This window comes from Oculina patagonica, chromosome 4 (assembly GCF_052425735.1).
Source record: "Oculina patagonica isolate OP01 chromosome 4, crgOcupat, whole genome shotgun sequence".
NCBI classification, from domain to species: domain Eukaryota; kingdom Metazoa; phylum Cnidaria; class Anthozoa; order Scleractinia; family Oculinidae; genus Oculina; species Oculina patagonica.
The window spans coordinates 14,899,566-14,911,613 of record NC_135761.1 but is presented as its reverse complement, the minus strand read 5'-3'; the positions used below and the strand labels follow the sequence as shown (position 1 = coordinate 14,911,613).

The 12,048-nt window shown below is 38.4% G+C and overlaps 3 protein-coding genes across 3 annotated transcripts; 2 read left to right on the top strand and 1 right to left on the bottom strand.

Moving 5' to 3' along the window:
* Window positions 1–3,934: 3,934 nt before the first annotated feature.
* Window positions 3,935–5,177, top strand: LOC144648172 (uncharacterized). The gene is made up of 3 exons (XM_078507801.1): window positions 3,935–4,284; window positions 4,442–4,633; window positions 5,140–5,177. Exons 1-3 carry the CDS (start codon window positions 4,062–4,064, stop codon window positions 5,175–5,177), a joined length of 453 nt encoding a protein of 150 aa, XP_078363927.1. The 5' UTR covers window positions 3,935–4,061.
* LOC144649666 (uncharacterized) lies at window positions 4,976–6,170 on the top strand. Its single transcript, XM_078509225.1, has 2 exons — window positions 4,976–5,008; window positions 5,140–6,170. The coding sequence occupies exon 2, from the start codon at window positions 5,209–5,211 to the stop codon at window positions 5,683–5,685; it is 477 nt and encodes a 158-aa protein (XP_078365351.1). The 5' UTR covers window positions 4,976–5,008; window positions 5,140–5,208; the 3' UTR covers window positions 5,686–6,170.
* Window positions 6,171–9,063: 2,893 nt separating this feature from the next.
* Window positions 9,064–10,189, bottom strand: LOC144648171 (uncharacterized). The gene is made up of 3 exons (XM_078507800.1): window positions 10,158–10,189; window positions 9,966–10,026; window positions 9,064–9,533 (listed from the first exon to the last, which is right to left on the bottom strand). Exons 2-3 carry the CDS (start codon window positions 10,009–10,011, stop codon window positions 9,064–9,066), a joined length of 516 nt encoding a protein of 171 aa, XP_078363926.1. The 5' UTR covers window positions 10,012–10,026; window positions 10,158–10,189.
* Between the last annotated feature and the right edge of the window lie 1,859 nt (window positions 10,190–12,048).

Below are 12,048 nucleotides of genomic sequence, written 5' to 3'. Positions count from 1 at the left end.
TTCCAAAATCTTAGTTTAACATTATCGCTTAATGCGTTTTGGCAGTTTTGCTAACATGCTAAAAGATACCTTAATCGTTTTGACAACTAATGGGTTGTTACATCATTAGCGTAAGCTGTGATATTTTTTCGATTGTTGGCCAGTTTCAATTTTAGCGGTTTTTTTTTTTATTTTTATTTTTTATTGCAACACACAGAAAAAAAAATAGCCTACTTACAGGACAATTACTTAGGTTACCTACATGACTTAACGTACAATTACTTACATTTTTACATTTAGCCCTTACAGTCAACTCTCGTTATAGCGGACACGCTTGGGGCCTCGTTTCGTGTCCGTTAATACGTTATAGCGAGAGTCCGTAATAGCGGGAGTCAAGCAAGGTTTTGTGTTCAAAGCGTCTGTTCGCGTCTACACAAGTGTGACTGACCGTCAAAATTGAACTGACCGTCAAATTCTTCCTTGGTGGTGAAACTTGACCTGACGAGTACAAATTTAAGCTACCCACTCCCCAGTGCAGCTAAATTGTCATACCGACAATTTTCCGATTAGTCACGAGCTTTTCCGGTTAGCTTCGGCCAATGTCCCTCAGCGAAACCAAGAACAAAAGGACTATTGTTTAGTGCTTAATCCGAAAAGTTGGGCCAGAACAATAGACTATTTCATGATACGACTAAACCAACCGTAAGGCAAGTATTAATGTTATTTTTCTGTTTATGAATAAATGCTACGCTTCAGCGTTTTCTTGAAGCGAGTTTGGATCACGCGACTTAAATACGAACACCTGATACTTAATATATGCTCCAGCAGGTCAAGGAAAATTTTAAAAGGCCGTCTTTCTGAAAAACACCCACTCAAATTCGTGTCAAAAATAATTTTGCCTAAAACTCCGGCAACTGAAAGACTTAACCAAGGCTAGAACTAAAACAGATTCGGTTTGATTCAAAATGATTTTCTGGCCGCGTTAATTAGGAGCCAGGGGGGCTGGCAGCGAGGTCTGGGACGAGTTTCGATGATCGCCCCAGTAAAGAAATATGGCCGAGTGGGACTAAGTACCGGTTTAATTGAAAACAAAGATGGCGGACGGTCGTTTGCGAAGGTTCATAAACGTTTCGAGAACTGTTTCCACGTTCGAACATCCAGGGGTTCGTTTAAGCACTTTTTATCAAAATTTCGATTTTTAAGAATTATCACAAGTGAAATTTACGCCGCAAACCGGCGAACGGGACCACCACTGCGTTTTTACATCCCAGTGAAGACAACCACGAAATCTCACAGCAGAATATTTTTAGTAATTGTTTCATACACTGGATAAGCTGAACGATCTTTATTTCTGGACTAGACGCCATGACGGTAAGGGTAGCCATTTTCGAATAGTTTTTTCTTCTGTAAGACTTAACCAGAGCCTGGTTAGAATTTGAATATAAGAATATAATATCTAGAGTAACATGGAACTGAAATACAGTTTGTCGAAATAAAATATATCAAAATTTAATTGGCCTACCAGTATGTTTTATTTTATGTTTTGCACCAGTTACAATAACATTTTTTCATGTTCAATTACTGTTTTAAACTTTTGAACTGAGCATGTCTTCGTGATAATGGCGCTCACTGAGAAAGCTGGTGGGGTAACCTTGCATTTAGACTTTTTAGAATTGAAACTTGCAGGAGGCTGGTTGGTTGTAGAATGCTCCAGTCATGGTCAGTCACCTAAAACTTAGTGACCACGGTTTGCTGTATTTCCTTGAGGAAAAAAATGAAACTTGAGTTCTGAGGGGGCTTAAAATGTTTTTAGCAATGCATTATCTTAAAATGCTTTTACAAATAAAATAATTATACCATGGTGGAGTTTGCAAAGGATCTGCTCCTCAAATGTACATGTGTGTACCCTGGTAGAGAAATAATTGAGACACTGCATGGGATCTGACACTTTTAAAAATCCTATTGAGACTTACTTAACCTGTCGATTCTTAACTGCCCTACCTGTCCAAAGAAAAAAATCAATTTCTACTCGCATCCAGTTGAATAATCTTCCTGCTGACCAGGAAAAGTTTCAGATGAAAATGTAAAAAAAATATGTAAAATTAAAGTTGTTTACAGTGGTCATGCCCTTAACTTCAAGGGAAACATAACAGTTACAAATTCCAACTAGCAGGAGGCAGACCAGTTCTCTATCTACAAAGCACGACCAAGGATTTGATCTCAGGACAACCGAGAACAAATTCAGCTTGTTGCTGGGTAGAGGATTTTGACCTGGGATCTTAGAATTACAACACCAGTACCCAAAACCACTTGGCTACACTGTCTCCTGAAAGTAGTGATAGATGATAGATGAGAAATTTTAGGGTGGGGGAAAGCAGTATTGCAAAAATATTATTGTAGAATTTTTTTATTACCGGCAAGGGGTTCATCCCCATGAGTAGCTCATTTGGAGATGTGAAATAAACCCTGGGAGACAAAATTACCTAATAAGTATGGTAGGTCAATGTACTTGTTTGCAACAGACATTCCATTGTTGATGGCCAAATTTATCATTTTTCCAGTGCTGAAGTGTTTTCAGTACGGTAACCGGTTGTTTCGCCTACGAGTTGTTTCGCTAACGACCAGTTTGCTAACGAGTTAGGTCGATTCGCTAACGTCTAATGTCGTTTCACTAACGAGCTGTAGGTCGTTTCGCTAACGTATTACGAAGATTCATATTTTATAATATGTACTAATAGAACATAACAATCCACATTAAAGACCCGTTGAGTTTGACGATAACATCAAATTCAGCGACGTAAACACGACAGTTTAAAACATACCGTAGTTAAATATGTCTCCATGTTTGTCCGAAAAAGGACTGGAAGTCAAGTCCCAGTCCTCTGCGTAACGTAAAAGACTGATCAACATTGTAGACTACTATACGTCATCAAAAGTTTATTTCACCCAGCTTTTTTTTCAACAATCGACCAATTCGGGTCGGCTAACTGAACATATGCAAATTACAAAGACTTAAAGTTTAGTGATGTTTTGTAAACAAAGTGACATCACAGTATGATCATCAGTAATTTAGCGATGTTTTGTAATCAACGCGTCTTCATAATTGAATAAAAGTTTGGCGAGGTTTTGTAATCAAAGCGACTCCATAACTGATTAAAAGTTTGGCGAGGTTTTCGAATAAAAGCTAAGCGTCTTCATATAAATCGATTAAAAGTTTAGCGAGGTTTTGTAAATGATGCGTTCTCATTGAAAGGTTTAGTGTGTTTAATCGAGCGCGCGCAATAAGAGTTGATTGCGTTTATTTTTTTCGATTGACCGACCTCTTGTGTGTGATATTAGGTTTCGTCGAAGCGAACAAGTTTAATGTTAACATATATTAAAGTTTGCTACGCACCATAACTTTATTTTATTTTGTTCAAAAGTAAGTTGTTTACAGTTTGAGTATCTTAACAATACCAGTTAATCAGTGGCGCGCGTAAGGTAAGCGTGATTTTATTTTCAGCTTTATTATCGACTTTTCTATTGTTTATAGTTGTGACTTTCTGGACAAAGAAAGGTTCAGTGAGTATTTAATCGAGCGCGCGCAATAAGAGTTGATTGCGTTTATTTTTTTTCGATTGACAGACCTCTTGTGTGTGTTGTTGATATTAGGTTTCGTCGAAGCGAACAAGTTTAATGTTAACATATATTAAAGTTTGCTACGCACCATAATTTTATTTTGTTCAAAAGTAAGTTGTTTACAGTTTAAGTTTCTTAACAATACCAGTTAATCAGTGGCCCGCGCAAGGTAAGTGTGATTTTTTTTTTCAGCTTTGTTATCGACTTTTCTATTGTTTATACTTGTGACTTTCTGGACAAAGAAAGCTAATTAGTGCCTCGCGCTGGAAAGTGTAATATTTTCTTTTTGTTTTTACATTAATAAATTAAAATATTTTAACAAAGGAAGTAAGCAACATTAGCATTAACCAATCAAATGACCAGTATTTCGATCCTACTTGAGCAAGTGTCTACCTATAAAAGGCCCAGAAAAAATTTTGTCGTCATTCGTTCATTTGAACTGCAAAAGAGAACTAAAAGGAAAAATGGCTCGTCTATGCATCGAGTGCAAAAAACACGTCAACTTGCGTCAGGAAGCACTGTTATGCGACGGCTGCAATAAGTGGCAGCACCGAGCTTGTGACAGTGGGGTGCCCCGAGACATCTATCGAAATGCAGTTAAGACGGGAGAAGACATCCCATGGAAGTGCAAGCCATGTTCCTCTGCACGTCTGCTGATACCCAACTTTGAGAGTACGAGGAATGAAGGTAACTATAATTTTCAGTATCTTTCGGGAAAAAAAGGCTATAGTTCTTTTATCAAGATCACGTTAAAGGTTATACAGTTGAAGTTATATAGCGTGTACGTTGTTAAACTCAAAGAGAATCAGCATGGTGTTAACAAGATACATGTATCTTTCAACAGATTCTAATGCCACCCTTGGAACTGTAAGAGAAATGACGATGTTTTCTCAAGAGCCAACAAGCATCCTGTATGAACCTACCGTCAGCGTGGAAAACTCCTCGGCATCTGAACCAGTCAGCCCGCTTCCCGCCAGCCCTCTACCAAGCGGAGACGTACCATTCTTGGATGCCTCCGAAAATGTCGAGACTTTAGGTGAGTTTGTATTTTTGTTTTATATTTCCTTGGAGCCCTTAAATTGATCAAGTTTTTTTGCTTGTGAACCACTGAACTGAACCACGTCTACAAATATTTAACCATTTTACGCAACAAAAATATGAACTCAATAACGTAGGCTTAAATAATGTTTCACGCAATTAATCCAACCATCCCAAACACTTTTTGTATGCTTAAGATGGAATCTGTCAGGACTTCGAGCAGTTATTGAACAAAATATTTACCTTTTATGATGGGTGGGAAATCAGATTAATTGATTGCTTAAAAAACTTACGTTTAGATTGATCGATTGCTTAAGAGAGCTTACGTTTTGAAAAAATAATCTGAATTATTCGCTTTGATGAAGAATATAGGGTGAAGTCGTAGATTGTATTCGCTTTGATAAGAAAAAATAGTTAATTTGAGGGCTCAATGAGTTGGTGGCTTTTACGGCTAATGGCTACTATTATGGCTTTTTACGACTAAAAGTTAATTTCTTTTTACAGGTCCAGGAGCTTGGATTACAAACAGCGTATTCCGGTGATGACGCGACGTACCAGTACATTAGAAAATTAATGGCCTTGCCGTTCCTACCCCACAGCAAGATACAGTCCGTGTTCCAGCGACTCACACTCCAGGCAGAGACAGAGCCTTTACAGAAACTGGTCGACTACATGAAGAATCAGTGGATCGAGAGTTCAGACTTCCCTCCCCGTAACTGGAGCGTCTTCAAACAGCCCATCCGCACCAACAACGACACTGAGGGGTGGCACAACGCACTCAATCGTCGAGCCGGTGGCCACTCCGGATTGCCATTATATACCCTGGTTGAGCTTCTCGATAAAGAGGCTAAACTGACAGCAGTTGCAATTAGGCTCGTGTCTGCCGAAAAACTTAAGCGTATCCAGAGAAAGAAATACAGGAACCTTCAGGCAAAGCTGTTCGATAGCTGGGACAAGTACGATAAGAAAGAGAAGACCATCGACCAGCTCCTGAAGACCTGCGCCCGCCTTAACGGCCCGGCTCGTGACAACTCAGCTCGTGCTCAATAATTCACTGATTGTAAATAGGAGTAAGGCTTCGAGAAAAACGTGTTTAGGACTTAGGCTTCGAGAGAAAAATGTTTGTAAATAGTTTGATTTGTAATAAAATGTAGTTACTTTGATTACTTTGTTGTTTTCATTTACTAGCGTTAATCTTGAACAAAAAACAAACAAACTAGAATCGCTTTTGAAAAGTAGAAATACTAATTTGAATTTACACTGCACAATTTGCCTTCTGGGAAACAAAATGGCGGCTTTAAGTCTTGCAAGCTTAATTTTTTGAAGCGATTCGAGTTTGTCTTTCGGCAAGAGCGTGAGTTCGATTGTCTTATTCTGTTGATGAAAAAGAACTAAAAGAGACGTCAAGGTATTAACTTAATACGTTAGCGAAACGACCTACAGCTCGTTAGCGAAACGACTTTAGACGTTAGCGAATCGACCAAACTCGTTAGCGAACTGGACGTTAGCGAAACAACTCGTAGGCGAAACAACCGCAATTCTCCAGTACATAAGACAAGCATTTACTTTACCACCTTTAAATGCTGTAATTAAATTGTGATCCCTCTGACCCTGTTCAACCAAAGTATTTACCCAAAGCATAATTAACGGTTTCTGTGTGTCAGCAAGGCACTTCAGATTGCACAGTTTAGGTAATTGAAGCCATACCCTCTGCAATTATTATTATTTATTTACATTTAAATTTAAGTGAAGAAATTTATTCTTTTTGGATTTCTTTGCCTTGTTGACTTCAGCTTGATCTCTTTAAGATTACCTTAGAAAACGTTTATTCTCCTGTGGGCCCATTCGCATGGACATGATGGAAAATGCTTTAAAATTCGATTTTCAACCAAAAGCAACTCGGCACTTTATATGCAAAATATTTCGGTTGTAGAAGTAGATGCTACTATAAACGTTCAATCAGAAGATGAATTTATAAAAATAACTTCTATGTTTTATACGCAAACTACATGTGTAAGCTTGTATAAAGACACAGAACTTGAGACAGGTACTGTATATAAAATGATCTAAAATGTAAACTTTAGTAAAGCTTAGCAGGTCAACCCTACTTGACAGGGGAAGCCGTGAAAGACTTCGACGCCAATAACGGACACTGTTACTGAATTTTCTGTTAAGTGAAGGAGAATCGCGGTCGAAATAATTTATTTTGCTGTGCAGGCGTAAAGATAAAATAACACTTGACTGGGAAAATCTCAGCCCATGCAGTATACACAGAAACTTGTCCCGAAACATGTCACTCGCTCCTTGCTCATTTAAATTTTTAACTGCTATACTAACCTAAAACAGAGCTGATCCTTCATTACATTAGTCTTGATTGTCTCAGAACTGCCACAAAAAATTATAACGGGAAGTAAACGGCAATAACCAACAGGGAATTCGTTTTCTACAGTCAACTCGACACGCGACGCCATGTTGTTTCCTTTTTTTGCCAAGGCATTGTGCGCATGCTCCGTACGGTTCTCGAATGATTGACAGATTTCTTAACTGGGGCGATCATCGAAAGCGGAAAAGCGGTAAGATCAAAGTTAGCTGCCAGCCCCCCTGGAACACCAATATGGCGGATAAAGTCGGTTGCCATAACGATGGAGAAATCTGGTCACGTGAGTGAAAACGCTCTATTGTAAAATTGTTAAACAGAACACGATCGCACGCTCTTTTCTCATTTAAAGATTAATTTTTCTTCAATTTTGGCTTAAAAGTACATAAAGTTTTAATTAAAACACACAAAAGGACTGGTACCCGATTGGGCAGAATAATACAAATCAGGAGGCAGAATTCAGAGAGCTGTTTGGAACTGGCCTGGTAAGACTCTTTCCCCAGGGGTACCTTTCTATCGCTCCACCTTTCTTTGCCGAATTTGTTTCCCGCATTTATGACATTTTCACGGCAATTTGTTTGAACGATGGAGGTTTCCTTTAACCAAACAAAAATTTACAATTAATCTCACCATTGTTTTACGGCGTGTTCCATGGTTTTTGCCTTGTTTGAGGAACATCCATGGTAAAGGTTTTCGCCGTGTCCCTCCCTTTCCTCTATCGAAGCGTGCTGGAGCCTCCCCATCTTGGCAATTTTTTGGGCATATGCTTTAGCCTGATCACACATTTGTCTGTCAAGTGTCATCATAGGAACTCCATGTACTTGCCGAAATTTATTATGCGTCGCTAAACCAATTTGTTCTTCCTTTGTGAACTCTGAAAAAGAGAAAGATTTATGGGGGAAACCTATGTGGAAGCTAATAACTGTTAAAGTGACCTTTGAAGCTGTATGCTAAATCCTTTACTAGACTCAAACCTATGCGATTACCGTGATACAAACTGTCGATTCATCAGCAGCCACTGTTGTCCTCATTTTTTGTTAGAGGATTTATAGAAAAATCCATTACCTTACGGCGAGGGAATTCCACGCGAAATTTAACGCGAAAAACCGATCGATATCTTACGAATCGCTAAGTGATAAGTGCGATATCGGTTTTTCAGGTGAAATTTCAGGTGGAATTCACGAGTCAGGTAATGGATTTTCCTTGAATCTCGTAGCCTTTTTAGAAAAGAAAGAAAACCCAATTTCTTTATGTTTATGGCTTAAAGTGCGCTCAGGAAGCCATACCAAATCAAGTGTCATGAACCAGCGAATCGGAGTCAAGCTAAAATTGATCACAAAACTTCATTTGAACCTCGCGGTTGACGCTGAACCATCGTTTTTAAACGGTTCCCACAAGCTTTTAACTTTTAACGATGTAATGCATGGCAACTTTTTACGAACATTCTTTTTTTTTCAAACATCTATTTCAAGTTTTCGTCTCATCAGCACAAGACAAACTGATGAAATCTTTTTATCTCTTCGGCCTGAACTGAAGGAAACAACACGCAACCATAGTGAAAAGTACTGAACATTCAACAACGTCAACTAAAGCCTAAATTTGCAAAATTTCCCGGCATGCCCAAGACACCCCTAGGGTCTCCCACCGTCAGCGCTAAAAGTGCTCCCTATTTCCTACCAAAAAGGGTTGGAATCTTTGTAAAGGTTTGAAGGAGGCATGAACCGATGAAGTAAGTACCTTGGAATAATTTAACAATTAAAATTCGACATTTATAAGTTAAATGTCTAGGTTCATCGCAGATAATTTCTGAGAAAGAGCACGGCTGTTTTAGAAAAACCCGCTATTAGCGGGTCGCTTCGCAAGCACATTAGATCACTGGTTCGCTGTGTTCTAAAAAACTGTCTTTTGTTTTTATTGAGTTTACAGCACGCAGTAATTGTCATTGCTTTGTTTTGTTTCTAAAAGGTAGAATCTATTTACTTCGGAAATATCACGGTCGCTGTAACACATAAAGTTATAGCAAAAACTAGTGCGCACTGTAGCCAATGTATTTATAACCACTTTGAGAAAAAGACTGGGTTTTGAAATCCATTAGTTTCTAGAATTACTGAACGAACATTGGAGTATGATATAACTCCCTCTCCTGCTCCCGGTCCTCCGGATCCAGATCCTTGACCTCCGGCCCCAGGTCCTTGACCACCAGCTCCAGGTCCTTGCCCTCCAACTCCAGGTCCTTGCCCTCCCGCTCCGGGCGCTGGACCTCCCGTGCCGATTTCCGGACCACCTGCTCCGGGTCCTGAACCTCCTGCTCCTGGTTTCGGACCTCCCGCTCCGGGGTCTGGACCTCCTGCTCCGGGTCTTGAATCCCCCGCTCCGGGTTCCGGACCTCCTGCTCCAATTCCTGTACCTCCCGCCCCTATATTTACTTGTATGTTTATCGAGGTCTGGCAATTTTTTCTAATAATTCCAGTACTCGAAAAACGAATCTGATTATCCTGCTTGAGATCATTTTGAATCTGGACTGAAACAACAGATGAATAAACAAAAAATACATTTTTAGCAAACAAGTAAAACTTAGAACGAACTCACGGCCCGTATTGTTAGTTTCTCAAACCAACCCTGTAAATACTCCCTCTGTCGTGCTTGTGACCACATTCCAGCTGGCACCAACCTTCTGGCGCCAAAGAGATTCTATAACTTAACCATCAGGGAGTCGTTGACGTGTTTATCCTATGGACTTACTTGTGTTATCTCCTGCTGTCAATCCCCTGTCATTTACATTGACGAAACTGGGCGCACTCTAAGAGAACGTTTTAGCGAACATCTTTGAAGCATTACCAAGAGTGCGCCTGGTTTTCCCGTCGCAGAATATTTTAGCTTCAATATGTTAATAAATCTCTCTTTTAAAATATTAAAAACGTTAAAATACTTAAAATTAAAAGAAGAGTTTTACCTTCTTGAGCTGCACCAGTGGCAAGTAACAAATAAATGATCCACATGTTTATGATACAGACCTACAGAAAAAAAAAAAAACATAAAACCGCACAAACGTACGTACAGTATGTCAAGCGTACACAACTCAACTAAGTTGAAGTTATTTATCTTTTTTCTTACTTCACAATCGGCCTGCTAGCTAGATTCTAACCTTCAACTCTTGGTCAGTAAAAGCCCATGTTGACACTGTTCTGCTGTCCTCTTTATTTTCTTTTAAAATCTTAGTTTGACATTACCGGTTTTATACTTTTTTTGGCAGCATTAATAACACGCTAGATTTAAAGATACTCTAATCTTGTTAACAACTAATGGGTTGTTACCTCATTAGCATAAGCTGTGATAGTTTTTCGATTACTGGCCAGCTTTTTAGCCGTACATGTGAGCTTAGCTTGTTATTAAAGTTATTTTAATCGATTTATATTAACGCATACCAGTCTTAAATGTTAAATTCACCACCCAAAATAATAAATAAAATTAAGCCATCTAAGGAGACTAAGAAAACTTATTACTTCAGTTCTTAGAACTGTAAACAATAGAAAGTGCCTAGTTTTACTTATATTGCTATAAATTGGCTTCGTTATCAAAAGTAAACTTAGATTAGGTGGACGCTTTTAGTATCGTGGATCATAAAAGATGTTTCAGGAGTTATCGGACTTCACTTAGATTTTCAGAACAAGATGTCTTTGATAAAAAATTATTCTCAATACATTCAACTCACGTTTGCGACCACGAAAATACAAAACGCGCTAACAGTTGACAATCATCGGTTAACAAGTCGATATTAATGAAGCTCTTTCTTTTCAACAACTGGGTGTTTTCTATACCTAAACTGCATAGCTATAGGGTTTTTTTTTTGCTTACCACTCTATAGTTAATTAATGGCCTCAAGCACATTTTATTCTATTAAAAGTTTTCAATAAATTGACGAAGTGTTATAAAAAGCCACTTATCATTAAAATTTCGGCTTCTATACAATTTATCATTTAAAACGTCTTTTAGGCCTATATTATACATAAAGAGATAATATCTCGCACTGGTTCTTAGTTTTTTAGACAAAACGTCCTGGGTTCAAAAGTGTGAAAAGGGAAAGTTTTAAAACGATCGCTAATGCTAGTTAAATCTAACAATCATTCGTAGCGACTTTGCAAAAAGTTGCAAATTTTCTAAATATAACAATTTTAATCTCGATAAGGATTTTGAAAAATTTACGAAACATTACCGCTTTTTCAGTTGTAATGCAAATTGCCTCACCATTAGATTGGGGCTGCGAATTTACTGCACTTTAAAAATGAAAATTTTTACATATGTTGTTACATATATCCTCGATCTGCATTATTCTTCATATCATACGAAAGCCGAATTCAATAATTATAGTTTCATTATTCATTTAAAATATTTCCAGAGCTCCAAATGCAGAAAATGAATTCACGGAACGCTAAGTACACAAATACACAACAACGTTCTCTTTAAAATTTGATTGAACTTCACAACTCGGTTACCTAGAAACAAATTCCCTGTCATTTAAAATGTCGATATTTAGCAGTTGCTTGAAATGTCTAGTGAAGCCAATTCTGATGACACAAAGCGACTTTTTCGAGTGCAGGTTTCCATCGTTCTTGCTAACTTCGACGTAGAAGCTTCGTAAAACTGCGCCAAGTCCTCCACTGTGGCTGGTTCAGAAATTGTATTTTCTTAAAAATACGCTTTAAAAATCTTCGTTGTTTTCTCTCTCCTTGTCTTCTAATAATTTGGTGATTTTCTGCTCGTCGAACTGCACAAATCTCGCCATTTTCCCGGTCGTTGTGCATCAGAACAGTTGCCGTGTAAGGTTGCGATCGGTTAATATTTGATATTGGACAATTGACGTCATTAAAAGGCCTTCAATCGTCGTATAATAACCTTCTTCCAAATTTGGTCAGGCCAGCCGGTTAGCAGGAATTAACCGGGGATTGAAAGCCAATCAGAAATGGAGAAATATTTTGAATGAATAATAAGTAATTTTAACGAGGTAGTTTAACTGATCGGTGGTTAATGTCGATTTT